The sequence below is a fragment of the Canis lupus genome, chromosome 31, assembly GCF_003254725.2.
Source record: "Canis lupus dingo isolate Sandy chromosome 31, ASM325472v2, whole genome shotgun sequence".
NCBI classification, from domain to species: Eukaryota; Metazoa; Chordata; class Mammalia; order Carnivora; family Canidae; genus Canis; species Canis lupus.
Genome location: NC_064273.1, coordinates 22,743,022 through 22,769,722, shown reverse-complemented (window position 1 = coordinate 22,769,722; position 26,701 = coordinate 22,743,022). Strand labels below are relative to the sequence as shown.

At 38.0% G+C, this 26,701-nt stretch overlaps 1 protein-coding gene across 1 annotated transcript in view; it reads left to right on the top strand.

Annotated features, from left to right (window-relative positions):
- Nucleotides 1-25,709, top strand: part of ADAMTS5 (ADAM metallopeptidase with thrombospondin type 1 motif 5) — a 47,639-nt gene extending 21,930 nt beyond the window's left edge. Inside the window, exons 3-8 of the mRNA XM_025449653.3 lie at nt 1,930-2,097; nt 10,282-10,565; nt 11,793-11,976; nt 12,322-12,497; nt 14,731-14,906; nt 18,955-25,709. Coding sequence (XP_025305438.1) covers nt 1,930-2,097; nt 10,282-10,565; nt 11,793-11,976; nt 12,322-12,497; nt 14,731-14,906; nt 18,955-19,522 — 1,556 coding nt within the window. The 3' untranslated portion in view covers nt 19,523-25,709. The remainder of the gene's footprint in view (nt 1-1,929; nt 2,098-10,281; nt 10,566-11,792; nt 11,977-12,321; nt 12,498-14,730; nt 14,907-18,954) is intronic.
- Nucleotides 25,710-26,701: the final 992 nt, after the last annotated feature.

Below are 26,701 nucleotides of genomic sequence, written 5' to 3'. Positions count from 1 at the left end.
GTGGCATAGAATGCAAAATCACATGTTTTTCTAAGACATAAAAACCTGGATTCAAATAAATGTTATGTGGCAGAGGTCACCTCAGGCCACTTCCCCTCTCTCTCTTCTATGCCAGGGGAAAAAAACTTAAGTGTGAAATTTCCACACAAATCCCACAATGTTAGCTGATAAAGATTCTATGATGGAAAAGTTCAAGAAGCGCAGAGTGCCCTCTCAACGAGTGTTAGAGGTGCTTGGTAACTTTAAGCCATTTTGACCGGGGCATGATGAAAGGCTCTGTTTTCTCTGAGTTGCAGGTGGCATGAAAAAAATCAACATACCACCCCAAAATTGGATGAACTCCTGCCGGTTTTTTGTATGTTATTTGGGACATACTTCACAGACTCTGATGCACATTCACGCTACTGAGCAAATAAAACGTGAGGGCAGGAGGGTTTCCCACAGAAAACTTGCTAGGCTGGCAAATGCTATGGAAGTAAATAACTGCATAAATACCATAAAAATGTGGAGCTTTGGAAGGTCACTGAGCCCTAGCCACTTAATTTCAGCCACAACAGCAAGCAGCTGCTCGGTGGACAATTTTGTTATGAGGTGTTGGTGATTTAACAAGTTGGCCAAAAGTAGTTGGAATGTGGCATGAAAGATTTCATCTCTGTTGGGTTTTACTGTTGCATACTGGACTTTTTTATTTTTTATTTTTTGGCAGAATGGCCAAAGTCCCTGCCTCTGGCATACAGGAACCCAAAGAAAATGCATTAATCACTTTTCTGTAGTATTTTATACACCCTTTTTAATACTTTGTGTATGACTCTATAAAGCTTTACAGAAAGAAAGAAAGAAAGAAAGAAAGAAAGAAAGAAAGAAAGAAAGAAAGAAAGACCCCAAGCAAGCGACAAGGGTCTACTTGTCTGCTGCTTCGAATCTCTACCAACTAACGTCCTATTTTTTTTTAAGCAGCATTAAATAAATTATTTAATTATTTAATTATTTCCATTATTTACTGGAAAATGTCATTTTATCCTTAGACTATGTGAAAATTAATCTTATATAATAAAAAACTTTTGATTATAAGAATATGGTTGGGATACCTAGCTTGGTAGACTAGCCATGCAATGCAATGTGGGATTGCAGATACCCATCTCACTGAGCAGCTTGAACAATACTTATCTTTCTAGCATTTGTTTTCTCTTCAAGCTCTAACATTCCATGATGGGCATCTTGGTATTTTAGACATGTCTTCAATATGCCATTTACTTATGGGAAGAGTAAACATGCAGAACTTTCTAAATAAATAATTGAAAGGGTGAAAGCAAGTGTACCTTTGCCTGAGGTCTGCAAGTTCATAATTTCACTTCTCTTTCTTTTCTCCCCTGGTCATGTTTTGGATAGCTACCTATTAATTCGGCCAAGGAAATAGAAGTCACTGATATTCAAAAACCATCTATTAAGTGTTTGCAACTTGCAGAACATTGAGTTAAATGCAGACATTTCCACAGTGGATGGAGGAGATGCACTCTGATCTCATGGGGCTCATGGTTGATTAGAAAAGGCGGAAAATTAGACAAGTAATCAAAATAATATGCAGTGAGGGCTATGACATAATTCCACAGTTGCCTTGCAAATTCTGGATTCTAAATAAGGCCTATTTCTCCATGTCATTGAGCATGTGTGATCCAGATGGATTATGGGAACGTCCACTCCTCAGTGTAATTTTTTCAGTTTTCCCCTAAATGTTCACCGAAAGTGACTGTTCTGACTACATACAGCTTTAATTTCCCTGGGGGGCCCAGTCTGTGCATGAGAAGGCAGTTAAAATGAACTCATGTACATTTGGGAGGGAGGTGGGAAACCCAGTGCTAGTGTAATTGTCACAGAAATGTAGAAATGCAAAATCATTCATTATTGCACACCTTCTCTTCTCTGCCTTAGGACATCTACTTGGCCTCTCCCATGATGATTCCAAATTCTGTGAAGAGAACTTTGGTTCCACAGAAGATAAGCGCTTAATGTCTTCTATCCTGACCAGCATCGATGCGTCCAAGCCCTGGTCCAAGTGTACTTCAGCCACCATCACAGAATTCCTGGATGATGGCCATGGTATGTGTCATTTAAGACAACATGGGCTCAAGAACAAAACTTAGAGGGGATTCTTACCAGTGTTACTTTATGACATCCTCATGAAACCCACCATGCCCTCTGAGACGATGGTTGTTTAGATAGGGTCAGAAAAGGAGCAGAGGGAGTGTCTGTTGGTGTATGATGCCAACGTCCTTGGTGGCATTATAGCTATGGTATTTTTTGCTTTGGAATTGAAAAGTTCAAAAGAGAAGCAGTGTGGGAGACCACACAGAATGCCTAGCCAGTGCCCTGAAAGCCTGGCTTTTATTCCGTCTTTCACCACTAGCTTCCTGTGAGAATGTTGGCAGACATCTTGTTTCCCTGCTATTAATATATGACTCTCAGAATTATTTGTTACATGCCTATTATAGGGGTGTGGTTAAAACGTAGGTGACAATTCTGTTGGATCCTCTTTACGGCAATGGAAAACAAGGAAAGGAAGCTCTTTAGATTTGCGTTCACTGGAAGGATCTGGCTTCATCCTGACAGCAGATTCTCCAGGAAGTAGAGTGAAAACAGCAGAACAGAAAGAGAAAATCAATCTGAATAGTGGGGAAACACTTTAAGCACTTCAAGAAAAAATCTTTGGCTTTATCCACTAGATAGAGTCCAAGAGCATAACCTACTTTATTAAATTCTATAAATCTAGGATTAGTTTTGTAAATTATGTAAAGATACCAAAGAAGTCACAGTTTCTAGAAATAATAAATTCTGGCCCTTAAGTAATCTTCAAAACAAGATGTTGCTAATTTCCTATCATCCCTATGACTTGAAACGACTAGAAGCATAGGAGGATAGATGCGTTAGAGTTGAAGTAGTTCAAATACAGAAACCATGTAGTTCAAGTTTCTCATACTATAGAAATGGACATATTCTCGTTCCTTTTTTTTTTCCTCTTAAAATGTGTCTCTCTTCCAAAACTGGTGGTTGAACTGAATATGACAGAAATTTTTTATCATAATAATCGTCCATAAAGTTATCTCATGACGTATAGTTTAGAGTTAGCCAAAAAGAGCCTGTGGTAGTAGTTTTTCCTAGTTCCACAAAGTTTATGGCCTGATATTTCATAATATCTTAGTGCGCTAGCCATCGTGAACTTTGGCTATGTAATGTCAAAATAATTGATGTATTCAACTCTTTTCAGACAAAAAAAAACAAATTCTGCCTCACAGATTTTGGTCTCTCACAAGCAAAATCTGTTCACTAACAGTTTTGCCACGTTAGTGGTGGTGTTTTAGCTACTTTAAACTTTTTAAAATAAAACATCTTATTCCTGAGAACAATCCAAGCTTAGCCTGGTTTAAAATTTCCCTCAATACAAACTGTTCTCTGCTCATTGAAAGGACATCCCAGTAGCTCAAAGATTTAGAAAAAAAATACTAAGAATCAGTGTATTAGGCTTTCCCTTTAGACTAATAATAAGTGGTGATTTTCTGCATAGCTAAGTTTACAGTGCTGATTTAATGCTGATAAAGTCCTGCAATGAATGTTTACCTAATTATCTGCCTATCCGCATTGATCAAGTCAATATCTAACAAAGTCCCTCTTGGGTGGAACCCTAGTATCCACTCTTAATATTGCTTTTGTTGCGTTTTTGTCAGGTTTTCTGAAAATGAAATAACATTAATATTTTGTTTCAGAATCACACATTACACATTCCAAAAGTTTGAGCTAAACGTTGAATCCCTAAATGAATGGATTTAGTTGCTAAGGCAGCAAATACTTATGGCTAAAATGGGACCAATTTTTTTTTTCCTGTGCAAGTATTAGGTCAGCTAATTACAATGCTGTGCAGAAGTTTGTTCCTATTGCCATAATTTTGGAGTGATTCATTTATTTCATGTTTGTGGAATTCATGATCTTACTTTTTGTGCAGTAAATATGCTTTCAGTATTGTCTTCATTTCTTAACATGACTTCAGTATTTAAAAGAGTCCACATTTAGATTTTTAACGCTTTTGCAACAAATCTACATATTTTATACGTCTCGCTGTGTCCATCCCAGTGATCCTGATGGCAGATAACAACCAAGAACATACAGTTAGTAGATGTAGATTTTATTCACTTTTATTCACTGGCGCTAGTAAAATCTTATCTGAATTTCCCATGGATATGTTAAATAAATTGAGGAAATTAGCGAAATTCTTGGAACAGCACAGTCTCATAGTCTACTCATTAATTAACTCATTTCATCAAGCTTCGACTCTCTCACTTTTGAATATGTTGGTTAGACAGTCTTGTATTATAACCAAAACACACACACACACACATACACACACCAATTTTATCAGTAGCCTATAATGAATAAAGTCATTTTAGAATATAGAGAGCCAAAGAAGGCAATAGTACAGTGGCAAAGCTCAGTTATGCTCATTTCAAAACAGCACACACAGATACTGAAGCAGGGGGATGCTCTAAGCACTGTCATTTAAATGTGAATTCAAACAATTTAGTAACTTTTACACTGCCACCAAAAAACTGACATAACTCAGTTTAAGTAAAAGTGTGATGGGAATTAGTAAGATGATTTTGAGATGGTCGAGGCTCTGACGTTTCAATTTCAGAGTTTAGGAGAGAACCAGAGAGAACATCAAAGTCCTAGAGGAAAGGAAAACAAACAAACAAACAAACACATCTTTCTTAGAAGACTTGACTGATACCAAGAAACCATATGGTAAAGCCCTTTTACTTTGCTCATAGGATATCACTTGGATTTCCATCCAGAGCCCATTCATTCAGAGTTAATAGAAATGGTTCTACAGTTTTTCAGTATTAATTTTCGAGGCCATAGCAATTTTAAGCAATGAAATAGTCATGGCAGAGGGCTGGGGCAGGGGTACTTTAGACAGGTAGACTGAGAACAAGAAGGGATATCATTTTACAGTAATAGAGAAACCAGAAATGCTGTAAAATGTAGCCCTAAATCATTAAAAGCTCAGAGGCCTGGCACCTTTTTCCCAAAGGTCAAAAACCGGTATCACACCACCATAATCCCTTAAGGTACCTCTGTATTTCCGTATCAATACTCAGAAAGAAGTGATTTGCAATTATCAAGAAATTGTGATACTAATATAAGGGAGAAAAGCCATTGATATTTTTAGGGATATGCTCTCACAAAATGTATGCAATTCTTAGATGGGACCTAAAGAGTTCCTTATCTGGAAAATCCATTTATGGATAATAGCTCATCTGTCTCCCTCTCGCCTCCAGCAGTGCTAGAAAAAATGAGGTCTTAAAGCACAACTAAATTCAAATCATTTGATTTGTTTTTAAAACTATTAACCATAAGTAGCTGGACATTCGTAGTGCTCTCCCACTGCCAAATTTAAATTCGTTAATACTGAGTGCTTCCTGATGATTTGGTTCCAAGCACTATGTAGCAATTCAGTTATGGTTGAAAAGTCAACGTGCACACTCTAAAATAACTATGCCTGCAGATTTGTGATTCAGAAAAGGAGAAGCCATGTCTCAGGGGAACACCCCACCACCAGCCTTGCCAAGATACTTGTAGACATTCTGCAGTGTTTGTACAAGTTAGCTTTAGGCAAGCTGGCAAGGTCTGTGAGCCCCAGAATTGAAGATAAGCCCTGGCAGGGGAAATTGTGCAGTGAAAGCAGGTTATTGAATTTCCTTTCTCAAATGCTAATAACCTTGAAGCCAAGAAAGATAGCCGTGTCCACTGTATCCCTAAGTCCCCGGTGCCAGGTGATGAGAAAGGCCACCTCCCAAACAGGCACAGCTCAAGAACCCCTTTGGCACCGACTGCTAAGGCAAATCTAGAGACAATTTTGAAATATTAACATGCGGTATGTTTAAAGAGCTAAGTTTATAGCCGTCTACTAAACATAGGACTTTGGAGATGAAATGGTGTTAGAAAACCAGTTCTCTGAATCCTTTGTCGGTGTAGACTATAGGCTGGTAATAAATAAGACCTTAACATTCAGTATGTAAAGTAGTACTCCTAAAATTCAAAGTCCATCATGATCATATCTTGATTTACACAATAAACATGTTCTTTGAAAGAATCTGCCAATAAGACATATTTTAAGAACATGGTGACCTGTGTTTTTAAAAAGGAGACTTTTTCATCTAATTTCCTTGGCATTACCTTTGCTCAGCAGGGCACTTAGAGCTTGTGACAGTTTCACAAAGAGACCCTTGGGATTGCTTTTGGTCAGCAACCATGATCTGTACATTTCCATGTCCTTAAGTTTTCTCTGTCAGCTGGTCCATAATGCATCGGTTTCTCTTTTATGTTAGGCATTCAAATGAAGACGTTAAAGAACTTTGAGTTGCCAGGCCAGGGAGATATGCCTGGAAGTAAGAGGGGAGAGTTTGCAATGGACGAGTTTCATTAAGAATATCAATTGATAAAAAAAAAAAAAAAAGAATATCAATTGATCTCTGATACACCATGGATATTTAGGCCAATGCCTAGTTTCATGCTTATGTATTGGAAAGGACTGAAGTAATCATAGTGTTAGAAACAGATAAGACAATATGAAAAAGAATAGAGAAGGACTAACTTGGGTCTGATAATTTTCATTAATCATTAAAATAAAGGACAAACAGTGCTGGCATCAGATACAAAAAAAGCCAACAATTTTTCTGCTCCGTTTCCCGGGGGGGCATGGCATAACTTCCATCACCATTAGCATACTCTGTGGCCAGCAGAGATTACCACTTTCTTTCTTTTGTTTGTCACAAGTCACTGCCTTTTGCTTTTTAATTTTTTTACCTTCAAGCATTTAACTGAACATGGATGGTAAAAACAAATATGCAATACGGACACATTTCTGTTGTCTTTCTTTTGGAAACTACCCATTATTATACTAGGAAATGTTAAAACAAAAGAAAAGAAGGAAGCAGTGGGGGAAAGAAAAAACAGGTTGGCAGTGTGCGGAAAAGGACAAACAGGCAAAATATTGGCAGCAAAGCCCAGATAGGATCTCAGACTAGGATAAAGTGAAAAATATTTGGAGTAGATAGAAAGAAGTGGTTGAGAATAAAAGCCAAGCAGGTTAGGAAAAGTCAGCGGTAGATTGGCTGCCTTTAGGGCTCAATACAAACGATACTGAAAGATTGACAGATTTCCTCTTTCAATCTTCCCCCAAACTGTAACATTAAAAAAAAAGGACAGTGTAAATCCAGTTCTCTATTACTTAGATTTTGAATGTTTTATGTCGTGAGATTCAGAATCAAGATTCTAGATTGATTTTTTTTTTTTATTGTTCCGCAGCACAATGTTGGAAAGCATTCCATTTGGTAGAGGTGTCTGTACCTATTTTATTGCAAAAGGACATAACTTAACATATAGATACAATTGATAGAGGGTATATCTCAGGGTAAACAGGAACTAATGCAGCAACAAATCTGGTAAGAACATTGGAAAAATAAATTAATGGCAATTCTGAAATAAATCATTTGATTATAAGTATGAAGTCATCCCCAGGTGATCTCTGAGGGAAAAACATAGAGCTGAGATCTGGCATTTTTAATAGCAAAGCAAATGTGTTACTCATTTTTAAAACTTACATTTTGGACCTGAAACTAATGTAACATCATGTGTCAGCTATACTCAAATCAACGAAAAACAGAACAAAACCTACACTTTGGTATTAAGCTTTTTAAAAGAGATGTCACATCTTGGAGTCTCCTTGTTCTAGGTTGATTTCAAATTGAATTATACGCTTCTTTCTGCTCATCATGTCCCAGTGAGGTAGAAAGATGTCAGTGACTCCAAGTCCACGAAGAGGTGGTGAGTTATTTTGGCTCAGGAGGAAGGAGGTGGACTCATGCCACATGTGCCCACACGTGTTAAAGACTTCCCAGCTAATCCTGCGTTACGCAGTCTGATGGTTCTGTGCTTTTTAGTAAAATAAAAGTTTCTTAAAACAGCACTTTTGAAGAATTGGAAAGCATTCTTGCTGTCTCAGAGATTTGTTGACAGTCTTGTAACATCAGCAATGTGTCAGGCATTCCCTGGCTTATACAATCTTCTTTTTTTATGTAGCAGTGAAGATAACGCTTCTCTTGGAGTTATCATTGCCTAACCTTACCATTTTCTAAACAAAGCTTAGTGAGGGTTTACTGTCATTCTTTCCTATTGACTTGACGCTGATGTTTTTCTTTTAACTCGATGTTTTTCTCCCAAAGTTCTCTTTGGCTGGATACTTATTTTTAATGCTTTCTCTGGCTTGCCTTCAGAAGCTTTACCTCTTCAAACGTTCTGGCTCAGAAATTAAATAGGAACTCTGCTCTGTATTCATTTTCATATAATGCGCCCATCACAGATTGACAAATTCTAAGGTATTCACTTTGAAGAAACTTGAATGTAGTTGTAAAAACATTTGTAGTATACTTAGAACATGCTGACTCTTCCATATCTGGGCGGAAAGGCAGATTGAAATGTGATTTTCTTTTGTTAAGTAAAAAAGAACAACTCGAAAATATCTAAAATCCTTAAATATGTTGAGCATAGTATCAACTGTCATTGTTTTGTATTTTTCTAGTCACCCTTTATCTCTCAGTGATTTTTACCCTTAGAGTATGACAATGAGAAGAGAAACATTTCACAGAGCTTGAAAATCAGTTAGGGAGAGGTTAACTAATTTGGTCAAAAACACTCAGCCACTTAGTGTTTTGCCAGAATTAGACTTTGGACCAGGTGTTTCTACCATAAGGCATGATATCCACTATTTAAAATATCTCCCCACATGCTTGCCGAGTCAGCAATAAAACAAGGAATCTATCCACGTGCTGAGCAGAGGCGAGATGGTGTATGATGTCTATGACGAGGAAGGCAGGCTCTGAGCATAAACCTCTATTAGCTATGTGACTTTGGCTCAGTGACTTATTTTTTCATTTCTCAGTTTCCTTATGTGTAAAATAAGGAAAATATTAGAAGCTGTTTCGTAGGGTTCTTATGATGATTAAATAAGTGAATATATTTAATGAAGTAGAACGGTGTAAATATGTAACAAATATTTGTTATTTTTAGTACTATTAATAATTGTCTAGCAAATCCCAAAATCCCAAGTAAACCAAAATATGCAGAAGCTGGTAGGTGATGTGCATGCTCCCATGGGCCCAGAGAAAATTCATGGTGTTAAACTGGGTGGGGATTAGGGAAGCTTTTGAGGGGAGGGAAGGCATGTATCAGCTTTTGAATTTGCATTGTCCACGAGTGTACCCACTTCTATTGACCCCCAACCTTTACATCCCCCATATTACTAGATAAGGAGAACACCAACGTATTTGTGCAAAACACTTTGAGCACCCAACAACTACTAGTTGCATTAAAGAATAGACCTAAACAAATAACAAAGAAGAATTAAAAGATGGGCTTCATCCCAAATTATCAAAGATTATGTCTTTTCTTTGCCCTCTGCGCTTTTATTCTGTTTGAAGAATAAAAGAAAGTCTTTTAAGGACTTTATTAAAGTCTTTATTAAAGAAGTCTTGAAGTCTTTATTAAAATCCATGTAAGTCTAGAAGAAATACTTCTTCTATTTTCTCCACTGTATTGGGAGACCCCGGGGGAGGATGAATCTGAGTCATTTTTGTGTTTTCCCAATATCTAGTATGTTTGCTAGAACATTATAAGTGCTGACCACATGCTTGTTGAGTGCAAGAATGAATGAGGTCTCGCCTTGTTATTATTTATGAAATTAATGGAGCAGGGACTTGGGTGGGCACATAAGGAAGAGAAAAGGTGAAAGGAGAAAAGAGTATAAATAGAGTACATATATAAACTGTTTCCTAGAGTTGTAAATGCTTAGGTACTACTACAGCTCTTGTTGTTGTTGTTGTTGTTATGTCTATTCTATTATTTCCTCTAGGTCCACCCCGATTTCTCCTAGACCCTCAGCATAATGGCTATTTTCACAAGTAGTTATTACAAAATAATTGTATTTGATCATGCACTGCCATCCTGACAGATGCCCCAGAGCACACAGCCCATTGACGAGCCTGGAGAGGGGGTTGGTGAATGCAGAGGCACCCGTGTCTGTCCCCTTGGGCTCCCCTCTCCAGGGCGTCGGCCTGCAGATCTGTGGGTGCACGATGCTCCCACGCCAGCTGGCGGGCTGCATCTTCAGATCCATGATTTTAGTTTTTTGACACCTCTACACAGAGCCGTGGCCCATCTCGGTTATTCTTTCAGGTAACTGTCTGCTGGACCTGCCACGCAAGCAGATTCTGGGACCCGAAGAGCTCCCGGGACAGACGTACGACGCCACCCAGCAGTGCAACCTGACATTTGGGCCCGAGTACTCCGTGTGCCCCGGGATGGACGTCTGCGCTCGCCTATGGTGTGCCGTGGTGCGCCAGGGCCAGATGGTGTGTCTGACCAAGAAGCTGCCAGCCGTGGAAGGGACACCATGTGGGAAGGGGAGGATCTGCCTGCAGGGCAAGTGTGTGGACAAAACCAAGAAAAAATATTATTCAGTAAGTGATTTTCTTGTCACGCAATGCCTGGAGAGGCAGGATCTGAAGTACATTCCTGTGACATGTGTGGCTACTATCACCAGAAGCCTTGATTTCCTAGTTAAAATAGTTTTCCTTGAGAGGCCCAAGCAAAGCATTTGCTTGCTCTCCTCTGATTTTCCAAGGTCCAAGGAGAGCACTGACATATGCACGATGCCTCCGTCTTCCAAGACGCTCACACGACCATGCGTTCTCAGATTACCCTGACAGCAGCCAGGAGAAGTTCTTCACCTGGTCCTTCAGCCAAGGAGTTTATGATATTCTTCCTTTTGGGGCTGCTCAGCTTCCTGCTATAAGGTTTCCAGAGTGATAGGCCTAGAGTGTCGTAACAGGGCTCCTTAGTCCCTGCCATGTGAATGCCCGTGGTGTGGGCACATGTGGTATGGATGTCCATGGTGTGGGTGCACGTGGTGTAGGTGTACATGGTGTGAATACCCGTGGTGTGGGCACACGTGGTGTGCATGCCCATGGTGTGGGCACATGTAGTGTGAATGTGTGCAATGTGGGTGCACGTGGTGTGAATGCCCGTGGTGTGAATGCCCGTGGTGTGGGCACACGTGGTGTGAATGCCCATGATGTGGTGCATAGGGTGTGGGTGCACTTCAGTATCTGTCACATTCCCTCTCTACAGAGGACTCCAGTCTAATGAGACATTAAGCCAAATTCAGGTCAGATACATTTATGCATGTGACGGAGGGTCTGGCTCAGGTGGGATGTGTGATGTCAACAAAGGGATGCAGAACTTCAGTGCTAAAGAGGGAGACAAGTGTAAATACAACCAACTATGCCAGGCATCATGCAAAATCTTTATCATCATATATTTTGTTAAAGATGCAGGATCAGAGCTGCCAAGAACTTAGCTATGGTTCAGGTGGTTATTAACAGAAACGTACGGGATCAGAAGGCCCAGAGAAACCAGGAGTGATTCTTGCTGTGCTCAGTACTGCCAGTGAGACATTCAGATCCTAGTGCCAGGGAGTGGCAGGGAGCAGAACAGGTGACTCGCTTAGGATTGGAATTGCACTGTAATTCCAGAATGTCCAAGATCTGTGGCCATGTTCAATGCAGCGAAAGTTTATACCTAGGATGGGGTTTCCACCATGGCATTGAATGCAAGTCATTTCCAAATGTACATTTTGAATATTTTTCTCCTTTCTGAGTTAAAATATCTTCCATTTTCCATTTTAGACATCAAGTCATGGCAACTGGGGATCCTGGGGGTCCTGGGGCCAGTGTTCCCGCTCATGTGGGGGAGGAGTACAGTTTGCCTATCGCCACTGCAATAACCCCGCACCCAGAAACAATGGTCGCTACTGCACAGGGAAGAGGGCCATCTACCGCTCCTGCAACGTCACGCCCTGCCCACCTAACGGTACGCTGCTCCCAAGTGTCAGCAACCACCGTGTGCCACATGTAATTTGTATTCTAGCAGTAATAAATGAAGGAGGCTGGAGGAAATAACCTATTCATCTTGCACTTCACGGTTCCACCAGTGTGCAAATCAATAACAAATACATGAGTGATTTTTTTTAAAGCTATTATTACAAACAACTAAGTGTTTAGAGAGTTAGGAAGAAAATAATCGTTGCTTTCAACTCCCATGTATGGATAAAATCCAACGAGTTTGCATCTTTTCATTAAAATTACTTAAATGCACAAAGACTATATCTAAGTTTCAGAATAGACAAAGGGATAACGTGACATGTTTGTTTTTTAGGTAAATCTTTTCGTCACGAGCAGTGTGAGGCCAAAAATGGGTATCAGTCTGACGCAAAAGGAGTCAAGACATTTGTGGAATGGGTTCCCAAATATGCAGGCGTCCTGCTGGGAGATGTGTGCAAACTGACCTGCAGAGCTAAGGGCACTGGTTACTACGTGGTGTTTTCTCCAAAGGTAACTGCACACTAACTATCCAAAAACAGTAGACGTCCCTGCTGGAAATTATTTGGTAGAATAAAGCCTAGAGATACCAAATACAAACAAACAGTTGTTATTTGGGAGGTAACTAGATTTTGGAGGGATTTATTTTATTTTATTGTATTTTTAAGATTTTATTTATTCATTTGAGAGAGAGAAAGAAAGAGCACCAGCTAGGGGAGAAGCAGAGGGAGAGAGAGAAGCAGACTCCCCGCTGAGCAGGGAGCCCGATGGGGGCTTGATCTCAGGACCCTGAGATCATAACCCGAGCCGAAGGCAGATGCTTAACTCACTGAGGCACCCAGACGCCCCTTTATTTTCATCTCTATATTTCCAAACCCTATATAAAGAACAAAAATTATTCTGTAAACAGAATAAGTAAGACGTGTGAAAAGGTATTTTTGAAAACTCTAACTCGGGATCCCTGGGTGGCGCAGCGGTTTGGCGCCTGCCTTTGGCCCAGGGCACGATCCTGGAGACCTGGGATCGAATCCCACATCGGGCTCCCGGTGCATGGAGCCTGCTTCTCCCTCTGCCTGTGTCTCTGCCTCTCTCTCTCTCTCTCTGTGACTATCATAAATAAATAAAATTAAAAAAAAAAAAAAAGAAAGAAAACTCTAACTCCATCAAGGAAAGTGAGATGTGTTGGGCAACCCGGTGGCTAGCAGTTTAGCTAGCCAGGGTGTGATCCTGGAGTCCCGGGATCAAGTCCCACGTCGGGCTCCCTGCATGGAGCCTGCTTCTCCCTCTGCCTGTCTGCCTGTGTCTCTGCCTCTCTCTCTCTCTGTGTCTCTCATGAATGAATAAATAAAATCTTAAAAAAAAAAAAAAAAAAAAGGAAAGTGAGATGTGATCTTAACTTCCAAATAGTCTTGAAAACAACTAGAATTTCCTAGGTAAGTTTGTACAGGGAACTGAAAGCAAGAAAGCTTTCTACTTTTCTATCATTTAATTAAGAATTCCTTTGGTGATTTGAGAGGTTTCAAGATCATCATCTCTGACCCAGACCTTTCAACGTCTTGCACTCTTAATATGAATCAATGTCCCTGTAGTTATACACGTTATAATATACGCAAGTAAAATTATCCCTTATTTGTCACAGGTGAACATTTTCTAAGTTACTAACAGTTATTTCTCACAATCAGTGTTCTGCAGCAACTTAAAATACTGTTTATCTAATTTGTAAACAGGTGCTGCATTTAAAAAATCACCTCTGAAATTGGCCTTCAGGTTTGTATGAAAAATTACTGAAAATAAATTAATGCCCAACTCAAGTAATTTAAAAAGTGTTTTATCTTTTTATTGCAAGATAATACATTTTCCTTTAAAAAACATGACAAAGAATAAGAGGAAAAATATCACCTGGAAATGCCACCATCTGGGGAGCTGTGAGCCTTTTGCAGTATTCCCTACTTCAATTTACACAGTTGCATACTCACACACATGTGGAAAGAGTTATATATACACAAATATGAAGTACTTCTGTTTATTTACATGAGACTACATATGTTCTTTATATATGCTCACATGCATATATAAAACCGCAAAGTCCATATTATGTACTATTTTATAACTAGCTTTTTAGATATATACTGATTCCTTTGCTCAAAATATATTCAGTGTCTCCCAGTACTTTCCCGACTTTCCCAGACTCTTCCTACACTACTGTGTCTCTATTTCAGCATTTGAGAATTCAGCACGAGATAGGGAATGTTTTTCAACCGTAACAAGGCTTTGCACACCAGTTTAGATTTTCCAGCATATTACTATAATATCAAGTATGCCACAAGGAAGGATCTCAGCGATCTTGAGCTTGCTCATTTTCTGCTGTCCACACAAGTGACAAGTTGCACAGGCTAAGCCAAATGATTATCGTTGTCGACGTAGAAAGGCAAGACCATGTACCGTGGGATCGTGCTCTACATGCAGAAAGGGAGATGAGTACCTTGGGTCTCCAAGCATATTTTAGAATTAAGCTCCAGAGAGAAAGGGCATAACCCAGATTTATTCCAGATCTTCTTTCTGCCGATACATCAAGGATTTGTCAGTGAGGTACTCTGGGGCCCTGTGGCGTTTGGTTGGTTGGTTATTTTTTGATGCGCTATCCCAGTGAAACGCAAAACTCAAATCAGAACTTGCTATTTTGCCTTGGGAACCAGGGACCTGTGCACAAGTATTTCCTGACGCTGACATGATCCTTGTTATTCAGGTGACGGATGGGACAGAGTGCAGACCGTACAGTAACTCTGTCTGTGTCCGGGGGAAGTGTGTACGAACTGGCTGTGATGGCATCATTGGTTCGAAGCTGCAGTATGACAAGTGTGCAGTGTGTGGGGGAGACAACTCCAGCTGCACGAAGGTGGTTGGCACTTTCAATAAAAAAAGGTAAGGGGATTGAATAGTTGCCCTTATGTGCTTTAGACTCGAAAACCTGAAAAAGGGGGACCTGTGTTACCTCACAAGCTATTTGTGGGGGGAGGTCTAGCATGGCTCTTGTAACACATTATACATGTGAGAACCAAGGAGATGGAAGAGGAGATGAAAAAGTTCTGGTTGCAGAGTGCCAACTCCTGGGGCCTCTGGAAGCAGATAAATGACAGTGGCTCTGAGGTCAAGATCTTGCAGAGTGCGAACCTGCAAAGAAAAACTCTGGGACATCCCCGCTAGCAGTCTCTTGCAGACCTCTTATTTCTGAACATAGTTTTAGGGAAGGATGGCCAGTTTCCATCATAATTATTTTGTTTTACAAACAAATTTTCATTAGGCTGTATGTTTTCTTGAAAAGACCTCTCTCATTGCAAAATGGAAGTTAATTGCAGTGATGGAGACAACAATATCATTTTGTAGTGAACTCTCCTGGTTTAGATCTACTCTGTAAAGAAACATATACGGTAATGTCTGCTTCCTCTATGATCCTTGATTATGCTTTCATTTTAAATATGTAAGTTTAGAAAGTACCAATTTCTGGAATTAAAAATTTTTAAGATTTATTTATTTATTTTAGGTAAAGCAAAAGCAGGCACACGTGTAAGAGTAGGAAGGGCAGAAGGAAAGAAGCTTCAAGCAGACTCCCCCCACTGGTCCAGGACTCTACATGGGGGTCAACCCCATGACCCATGAGATCATGACCTGAGCCAAAACCAAGACTGGGTCGCTTAACTGACTGAGCCGCCCAGGCGCTCCAGGCATTAAATATTATGTTATCAGCTAGGATGAGGGAGCTGGCTAAAAAGTCTGCTGGAATGCAGGATTGTTTTTCTTCTTCACCAAACCACTCTTGATGCTAAGTGGTATTGGTCCAGTGCACTTGTATTCCTGGTGTGTGTGGTGTATCATCTGTATCTGGAGGGTAATATGCAAACCAAATTAACAATAAGGATTCATTAAAACAATCTCATGCCATGTTATTGTGGAAAACTGGAAATTATCTTTGATAAAATTTTAAAAATGGCATGGCTGAAGAGTTTATTCTGAGTTTATTTTTTTTATTCTTTTTTTTATTCTGAGTTTAAATACGCATTACTAATCCTATTCGCTAGTGACTTAGTAATTATTCATCCAATTGTATTGAGCCATCTTTGTAAAATACCCTGCGTGTCAATCATATACTGCATTTTTATATTGCAAAGGTACAATACACCTTACACATGATGAAGTTTACCTTTTTGTTTTACAAATGAGGAACTGGGACTCTGAAAGTTTAAAGCTTATCTAATTTTGCATGGTTGATGAATTCCAAAGCGAAGGTTATATCTTAGGTCATAAGATAAAAAAAAAAAAAAAAAAAAAAAAGAAAGAAGGAAGGAAGGAAGAGGAAGAAATTCAGGAATCAAAAGGAAATACCTTATGTACCACATGCTATGTATTCTTTTTACATGAAATTAGCCACTTTTTTAAATACTAAACTTGGCATTTTGTTTTTTGGATTGGCAACCAACATCCACACATTTGTTGTCACATGGAAAGATGAAGAAATTCATGATAGCGACAAGTAGTGGGCAGCCTGACAGCTTGCAAATCGATTTGGCCAAGATTACATTATGTGGTACAAATGATCTGTTTATCCAAATAAATTACCTTGGCCTAGTGTGATGTATAAAAAAGGACATTGAACTTGGGACCGAAATCTTTGTAGTCAAGCTCTGGCTCAGTAATTTACAAAGACTGTGTGCTGTCCCAAGAGTCACTTCATTTTTCTCTTTTTCTTTATTTTTTTTTCTATTAATTCTTGAGAGCAGAATGGAATTAATAGCAATTATCTTGTTAGTTAATATTGCTGTGAGGATCCATTGAGATCATGCATACATGCATATTAAAATATTTCATCAAGCTCAAACCTCCTCACAAATATGACTCTAACCTTAATTCACCCTTCTCAATGTCTTTCGTCTCAGTAAATAGCAACTCAGTCTTTCTATTGCTCAGTACCAGGAGAATAAGAGAATCATCTTTTACTGAGGCAATAAGAAATCAAGACACCAGTCCTCCTACTAACCATTGCCTTGTGAAGCTGAAAATACCAACCAATCCTCATAAATCTGAGACAGACTCTAAGGAATAAGGATTTAAAAAAAAGAAGAAGAAAAAACTCTCCTGCCTGATTCCCTTACCCTTCATTCTTTATTTTCTTTACACCCTGACAGGTATCATTTAAACTCTGAATATAACCAGAATGTATTTTCATGTAACTGGTAGAAAGTATGGCTGGCAGACGTAAGGACTTTCATGCATGATGATATTGTGAAAAGAGGAAACTAGGAGTAAGAAGCCATGGCTTTTGAGCCTAGCATTGCCACCAGCTCTGGAGTGCACTTGTTCAAATACTTTAAAACACCTCCACTTTATATGCTTTCTATATAAGATGAGATATTCTCTCCAACATCCCTACTGGTTTTGTTTGCATATGATCTCTTGGCATTAGATACTTAAAAAAAAGTTCTGTAACAAATTCTAATCTAAAATGTATTACAAAACGAAAATAATGAGTCACGTTGGATGGATAAGCCATTATCAGTAGTGTGTCTTCTGTCTCCCAACACAGTAGGAAGCTATGAAACCTGTGTGGCAGTCCCTGTCCGTCAGATGCCCAATGGACAGCGGGCTTCCCTGGGAAGGAGGGAATGGCTGGGCAGGGAAAATATACTTGGATTTTCAGAGTATGAATCAGTTGCCCCATCACCTCTAAACCTGGATAAGAGTTTAGCAGCAGATGACTAAATTTCACACACATCAAACTTCACAGACAATATATTTAAAACAAAACATATAGAGGCCTTATTATAAAATTACTTATGGAGACAAAGATTTTCTCAAATGACTCCTTCTTGGTAAGCCCCCTGGTGCTTAATTAATATTTCTGTCCTAGCATTTTCAAAAGCTCTGCATATTGGAAATCCTTTGCCCATTTTCCTGAGCAGATGATGAGTTATTAGAGACTGGCTTTATTTGTCATATGATGATTTGGCCCATCATATAGCCTCACTCAATCTATCATGTTTATGGACATGAAGTACCCAAGGAAATTTACTATGGCATTAAAGATTCTTATTTTTTTCTTTTGTTGATACTGGTAGACTATGGTTACCCACTTACAGAATTTTATATTTCATTTGTGTTCTGCTCAAGAAATCCAGAGTTCTAGTGGAAATAGAAGCAGAGCTTCTAATCCGTCTCTAGTTCAACAGTTAAATCCGTGGTTTCCCAACTACTCTGCACATTTGGAACAATTCCCAAAGTCCTGCTGCCACTGCCCCATCCTGACAGATGGGATTTAATTGATCTTGGGTCTGGGGATTTAGATTTTTGAAAGACCTCCATGTGATTTTAATATGCAAACAGTTTGGAGACACATGAATTTAAAGCTTTCTAATGAGATTGAGGGCAGATTTTAGTTTGTCTTTACATATATCTTATTTTGTGCCAGAATGATAGGATTTGATAAGGATGTGTAATGTTTTTATAAATCTTTGAACAAAGTTGGCGGAAACAAAGGCGGATTTTAAAACAAAGGCGGATTGCTAACATCATCCTAATTTTGAACATCATAATAAAAATGCGTACATCATAGTCTGATTACAGTTTTATTTTGTTACAAGAAAACTAATTCTTGAAGCCAATTTTAGGATGATTTGAAAGTTATCTAGTTATCTATTTGAAAGTTATCTTTAGGATGATTTGAAAGTTGGTGGGGACAGGTGACTTGGGGACCCTACTCCTCCACCATCTTGCCCCAAAATCTGAAGCCAATTTTAAACTAATCTCTTAACTACATTAAAACTGTATGAAGATAAGGGGGGACTTTTAGAGAACTTTTATTTGGTTCTTCATGTATTAAGAGTTTATTTATTCTTTCTCTGTGTGTGTGTGTGTGTGTGTGTGTGTTTTTTCTTTCTTTCTCTCCCCCTCTCTCCTCTGTGGACCTTCTTGCTTCCAGTAAGGGTTACACTGACGTGGTGAGGATCCCCGAAGGGGCAACCCACATCAAAGTCCGGCAGTTCAAAGCCAAAGACCAGACTCGATTCACTGCCTACTTAGCCCTGAAGAAGAAAAACGGTGAGTACCTCATCAATGGGAAGTACATGATCTCCACCTCAGAAACCATCATCGACATCAACGGAACAGTCATGAACTACAGCGGCTGGAGCCACAGGGATGACTTCTTGCATGGCATGGGCTACTCAGCCACAAAGGAAATTCTAATAGTGCAGATTCTTGCAACAGATCCAACGAAAGCATTAGATGTCCGTTACAGTTTTTTTGTTCCCAAGAAGTCCACCCAAAAAGTCAACTCAGTCACCAGCCATGCCAGCAATAAAGTGGGGTCGCACACTCCACAGCTGCAGTGGGTGACAGGCCCATGGCTTGCATGTTCTAGGACCTGTGACACGGGCTGGCACACCAGGACGGTGCAGTGCCAGGACGCAAACCGCAAGTTAGCAAAGGGATGTCTTCTCTCTCAGAGGCCTTCCGCATTTAAGCAATGTTTGCTGAAGAAATGTTAGCCTGTGGTTGTGATCTTATGCAGAGATAACTAGATGTTTCATCACGGAGCAGTCATGGCCAATGGTGGTGATCAATCGTGGTGAACAAGAGGTCTCCCTAAAGCACAGAAAGTCACACTTCAATGGCATTGTCAACAGGAGTCTAATTATGGGCAGAATCTGCTCTCGGTGACCAAACGAAGATGTGCACCATTTCATGTGACAGTGGTGACCTTGGAATATAGAAAAATTTGGGAGTTCTGAACATACCCTGGGCTACAAGAATGAAAAAACACTGATAAATGTAGAATCAGGGGACTTTTGAAGATGGAAGAACAACGGTCTCCCCCTTGTCACCTACCTCTTATAGAATGTCTTCGAAGGCATCATAATCATTATCATCCACAATACACAGTAGCTTATTTTTACTGTTTGTAAATACGTTCTCCCTTGGTATGTCACTTTATATCACTTGGTTCTATTAAAAATATGTATATATATATATGCACATATATATACATATATATATTTCTATAAAAAAATGTTTGACCAAAGTAGGTCTGCAGCTATTTCAACTCCTTCTAGTTTCCAGAAAGAGCTGTGGATGTTTTACTGGAAATTAAGAACTTGCTGCTGTTTTAATAAGATTTTGCATACTTTCAGACTACAGGAGATCAAATTTTAGTCAAAAACCATTTTGACAGCAAGCATCTTCTGAGAAATTCTAAAAAGAAAAAGGATCTCAGTGTATCTAGTCATTTAAATACATGCACGGGTCCATTTCCTTAAACTTTTGACTGCCTGGAAGTTTCAGGCACCCAGCCAAATTGACGCATAATTAGGATGCAGAAGTAGTGTTCGCGTGTGTGTATGTTATGAGTATTCAAGAGTCTAAAAACTAGTTTCTACCCTAAAAACTAGTTTCCTTGTGTTAGAATTTAAAAGGAAAAAAAAAAAGGCATACTTCACCATAGTCTTGATTTATACTTTCACACCACTTTCCCGTTCAGAAGCTTTCATCCGATATCTTACATAGTGTAATATTCATTCAAAACACACAGCAGAGAGTTTTCTGTTCACATCCAACACCTTCAACACTGGTATACCTCTTACCAGCAAGCCTTTAAAATGTGTTTGTTTTCGCTTGTATGTTTGTTCAAGGGTTCTGTAAGACCTGCAATGTTTTGTACTTCTTGTTGACTTAGTATAATAGGAGTATTAAAGATCACTCTGTAGTTAGCCACATCTAGAAGTGGTTATCATTAATGTGGCTCATGCAAAAAAAAGAAAATAGTGGTTAATACTAATAAGACTGTTTCCACACCGTACAGGCAATAATTTCTTGCATTTTCTTTTTAAATCCAAGTATACTGATACTGTACTTAAGATTTTTCCCAATTGGAAAGCATTTGGTTGTACCAGTAAGTGTTTGGGTGATGAAATGTGATGATTTTTGAGAAGTTTGTTGCTTCTATTTCTGTAGTCTGTCTTGGTAGGTTATAAGTTTGGATGTTAGAGATGGAAAAGTTTTACAATCATATGCATAAAAGTCTTTTTTTTTTTTTAAACAGTAAACTGCACCTCTCCACCCCATAGCTCAGAAAATCCAAGATGTTCAGTTTCATTGGGATTTCTTTTTCTTTATGAAATATTACAAAGACAATTGTTTGTTATAAAATTTTATAATAACCATACCAAATGTGCCTACTGTTAAAGATTTGCATATAAAGATGTTAAGGGACCATTGTTTGAGTTCCCTTAAGCTCACAAGAGTTTATTTTTATTAGAAGATATTTTTAATATAAAAGAATTATGTAATTGATCTAGCTATATCACATTCATTTCAGGGGGTGAAGATGTCTCACTGTTTTAAATATTTCCTTAAGAAATTATTTGGTAAAGCAAAATAATTGTTTTACAAAACTAATGATCATCCTTTGGCTTTTCATAGACTATCATTGCTTTAGACATGGTCATTTACTCTTAATAAATTATTGATTAGAGAAGTGAAGCCCAACATTTGGCCATATAGAACATTTGGCCTCCATACATTTGATGGAGGTCACCAGATACCAGGGAGAGGGAACAACGCTTTTCAAATCAGTCAGAAAAAAATCAAATCACACTATTTGACTATTCCAAGAGAACTAATAGCGAGGCTGACATTACATTTTCCCAATTTTTGAAATAATTTTAATCAATTAACATAATTCTGACAAAGTTTATTTTTATCTTTTATAGTTACAGTCACAGCAATATTAAGAAATAACTGAAGGGCACAAATGCTTGTCTCCTATTCTGCTTCTCTATACTGTATTCATAGATTTTTTTTAGTATGATTTATCATTTATTTTTCCCCAAAATAATGAAGTTTTATACTTCTCATTGAAACAATCCTAGAGAGCTTAAAAGGAATAAACCACTATTCCATGCTTTTAAGGAGTTTTCTTTAGTGTTTTCATACAAATATCAGTAGATTGACTGAGGAATGTATATCTATCTCAACTCTTGAGAAAAATAATAGACTGGAAACTGAAATTCAGAGAAATGGAGTGTTCAGTAGATGTAGGGAATAAAGGGAAAATCCTCCATAACAAAATCTAATTTAGTCCAGTTGGATGTTGGACAATGCACGTCACCTTTTCAGACTTGCATCATGAATAGAGTCTGGAATTCACGATGCTGAGGCTCCTTCCTTGGGGGGGGAAAAAAAAGGTTTGTCTGTAAATGCTCAGGTTAGTAAGAATCTAATCCCACAGAACTAAACACTCCAGATTAAGTTTCACTGAATAAAGGGAGCCCAGAAGAAAATAGCATTTCTTTCTTCTGGAATAGGAAAGTCCAAATTAAGCCCTGCCTTGTTGTTTGAAGGTTTAAGGGCGTTGTTTTAATCTATTCAGTAAATTCAACTTCCTTTGCCTTCCTGTGGAAACAGTTTTATCCCATTAAACTAAAAATTAAGGGATTAATCACAAACAAAAATAAAGTTGCAGCACTGAAAAAAAAGTAATTTATTGTTTTTGCGACTGGTATGTGAATTTGTGTGATAAAAGTATTTATTCTTATTTAACAAAAATATGTGCAAATTCTATATTTAAAATGTTTTGCTGTTGTCCTACTTTTAATTTATGCTTCATGTTTGTGTATAAAGTACACTTTGTGAGTTTACATAATTACAGCACTGGTTGCTTTTGTATTTTTTTACAGAAGGCTTTCTGCGTGATACAGGCATATATGTATATATTCCTCACATATCCTTATTCTGATATTATAGTTTTCCTTTCTAAGAAAGTTTTCAATTTAATCTGTCTTGACCAGTAGTGTTCACTACTTGTAGTTACATTAATAGGTCTTTGGGTTTCATTAATACTAATTTTTTCAAGTCACAGATAAGAAAAACAATAAAGCAACTAAGGTCTAAGTTCTAAACTTGATATATAAATAGTCTGGAATCTTCCCATAGAAGCTAAGAAATAGTTGAGAATCAGGTCTATTCACTTCACTGATAAACTCGGACAAGGAGCTGTTGATGTTTTATATGAAGTTTGTGTACACACAATATATGATAGACATTGATGTTAATAAAACCAAATATTGTCATTTGCTGCTTTAAGAACACTCCTTAAAAATTAATATCAGTTAGTCTCTAGTATTGGTAGGATTCTATAGTGAGAATAAACAAATTGCATTTAAGTGATTCAAATATTAGTAGTCATGGGTGTTTCCACAAATATGGGGTCTCCATTGATTGAGTGTGACTTTGTACTACTACTAATGAATCTTATGGAGTGAAAATAGGACTTGGGACAAGCAGGGACACCTTTGATCACATCAGCTTGCCTCTGACTAGGATTTCAGTCTGGTCACAGCAATAAGGCAAAGCACCCTTGGATATACAATTGACCAGACCAATCTCTGGTTCTGATGTTTCCCCCATTGACCCCTTCCTTAGTAAAGGTCATTTAAATGGTTTAGGTGAACACAGCAAGCAGATTCAATGAAGTCTAGGACTTGTGTATGGCTTAGAGTTCACTTTTTTGTGAAATAAGATTGAATTTTAATAATGGCTAAATTTTGCTAATAGTTTATGACTGAGGATTGGTGAATATTATTAATCTATTTATAATTAAGCTTAAGGCAATAAAATACCTTATATTTTTTAAGATTTCAAGCTTGATAAATGAATAACTATGAGTACAGAAATGGTCATCCAAAGCTATCATAGAATCAAGGTCAAGGTGATCTATCAGACACACAAAAAAATGAACTCGTATATTTTCTCTATCATTTTTCTCACTTGCCAACAACCTGTAGTTTTAAACTGCCAAAAAATTAGAACAATTTAGCTAATTAATCCACTGGAAAAAAAAAAAAAAAAAAACAATCTTCCCAATAGTCTCCCCGCTAACAACTAGAGAAATACTTCTCAAGTTATATGATCACGAAACACATCAATCTATACTGCATAATTATCTTCTAGTCCATCAACATATGGGAACATGTTGAAATAAGAACCCATTCCATTAGTGAGACAAAAATGGAAATATACATGATGTTCAGATCACAAAAGTATTCAATCTGCCAAATGCCAGTGTGATGATACCATAATTCTCAATCCAGATTTTGTGGGAAAAAAATAAAAGAATATGTTGTTAGAAGTTGTTGGTTTTAAAAGAGACTAAGATTGAAATGTACATATTAGTTAACCCAGTTAATTGCACCTTCCTAATATAGTAGCACTTTAGCAGTAAGTTGGCTACCTGTGGTTCTTATCCTGGAGCTCCACCAGCTGGCCCATGTGGACTGCCAGAGATCAATGAAAAACCAAACAGCCCATCCCATCTTAAGGCATGGCCACATCAGAGTGATCCAAAGTCTAACACTGTGAGGAAAACTGTGATTTGTAAATAAAGCAGCATTCTTTTTGTTTGTTTGTTTTCTTTTAGCACATCCAATGAACAATTGTCATTTTTAATCAAGGTGCTAACATCTTCAGTGAGAACTGTCAAATGTGGTATTTCTGAGTTGCTATCTTATTCTACATGAGTTTTCAATTTGCAAAAGAGAACTCTTAAGTTTTGGTGAAGGCAGGACACAACTTGATACTCAGTGTTTGGGAAATTGCTCCTAGTGGTCAGTCTGATCAGGGCTCAGTGACATAAGCCATAGGTACATCAAGGATGTTTAAGGTGGCATCAGAACTCGAAGGGTATCAGGCTAGAACGGACTTTCAGAGGACTCATGTTTCATCACTTACTAAATCATCAATGTTCCTTTCAAACATGCCTTTCAAATGAACTTGTTTGTTTCCTTACACAAACTTGTATGTGTATTTAGCCTGTTTTTAGCATTACAATATTTTATGTCCATGGCGAATACTTGGCTACTACTTCTTGGTCTTTTCTTTGACAGTCACAGCATATTAGAAGCACTTCAGCCCAGACTGCGAACATAATTAGAATAGGAGATCATGTTGTGTATGACTTTGTGAGACTAGACTTTTCATTAAGAAACATACATTGTCTCTGGATGGTGTTTGCATTACACGCTCAGGCATGACGTAAACGTAGGAGTTGACAAATACTGCTTACATTTTAGTTATGTTGTAGGAAAAGAAATCATGCACATGCTTTATAGATAGACTGCAGGTAACTGAACAGATTGCAGAAATGTATTGAATTTTATGAAACCAGTGGCACAAATATTTGAGTCCTGTATTAGAGTCTGTGAGCAAAGACATGATAAGTGTTAAGTGGGTATAACTGAGATTTTTAAATCTTGAGAGATGCTTTCAGAGTAGAGTGAAATATTGAGGGTGTTGTATATAAGCAGTCAAACGTAAGCTGCTTACTATCTTCAGTTTTCCAGAAGTGATAGCATTTTTCAGTAAATGTGATGCAGTTAAAAAACCAAAAATCTTGGAGAACTAAGACGGGTCTTGTTTAAAATGTCTCTTCAGCTTTGGCAAATTTTGAACCTGAATCAACTATTGAAAGCATTACTGTGTCTTGTAGCCTGCATTCCACGACAGCTCTGTTATTCAGGTAAACCACGTGAACTGACTCGTTTGGGACCTATACTGTAATATTTTTCATTGAGGAACAATATCCTATTTTGTAAAGCATTTCCCTGTGTGTGACTTTAAACTGTAAAATTAAACATTGGCTTTGTGGTTTCAGTGGGCTTAATAAATGTTAATTGTAAACTAGGGTAAAGTATGTACTGCATATAATATGTTTTAGAGTTGGAAACTATTGTCCATTTATTTTTAGTTTTCTCATAACAACAGTAGGACCAAGCCAGGTCTTAAGAAAGCCCAGGCTCTCTAATTTCTGCCATTCTTCTTCCTCACCATAGATCATTCATACATCTTCTATGTTAGTTATGGGACTTTGGAATATTGCTTTAAGTTCATCTTAACAGACTGTCATCCTCTAAAGTCTATGTAGTGTTGAAATTCTGGTGTTAAACTGGTAACAGCAAGCAGCATAATCTACCTGCTTCATTTGTACTTTTTTAAAGATAAACTTCTGCTATATAGAAAAATCAAAGAGTTAATACTAATGCACACATGGAAATTCAAAAAAAATGACATTCATTCACTAGCAAAATCTTATTCATTTGCTAACAAATGAATTAAGGCTTCTAAGGACATTGATTCCTTCTTTTTTTATTTTTATTTTTTTTAGTTTTTATTTATTTATTTTTTTCACATTGATTCCTTCTAAACCTGAAATCAGGGATCCCTGGGTGGCTCAGTGGTTTGGCGCCTGCCTTTGGCCCAGGGTACGATCCTGGAGTCCCAGGATCGAGTCCTGCGTCGGGCTCCCAGCATGGAGCCTGCTTCTCCCTCTGCCTGTGTCTCTGACTCTCTCTCTCTCTCTCTCGTCTATCATGAATAAATAAATAAATAAATAAATAAATAAATAAATAAATAAATAAATCTTTAAAAAAATAAACCTGAAATCATTACTATTTAGTGTACATTGCAAACATTGAATTTCTTCCTCATATCAAATAATATTTCAGAATTCTTGTGCTTGAAATTCCCTTCTTCGTAAGATAATGGAGATTTTAAACAAGTAATTATAAACACCTAAACTTTTAAAAGATGGTGTAGAAACTCAATCATAATATTGCTAAGATCGGTTGAACATGTCTTTGGGTCAGGCCCTATGCTAAACATCTCACAAACTTTCC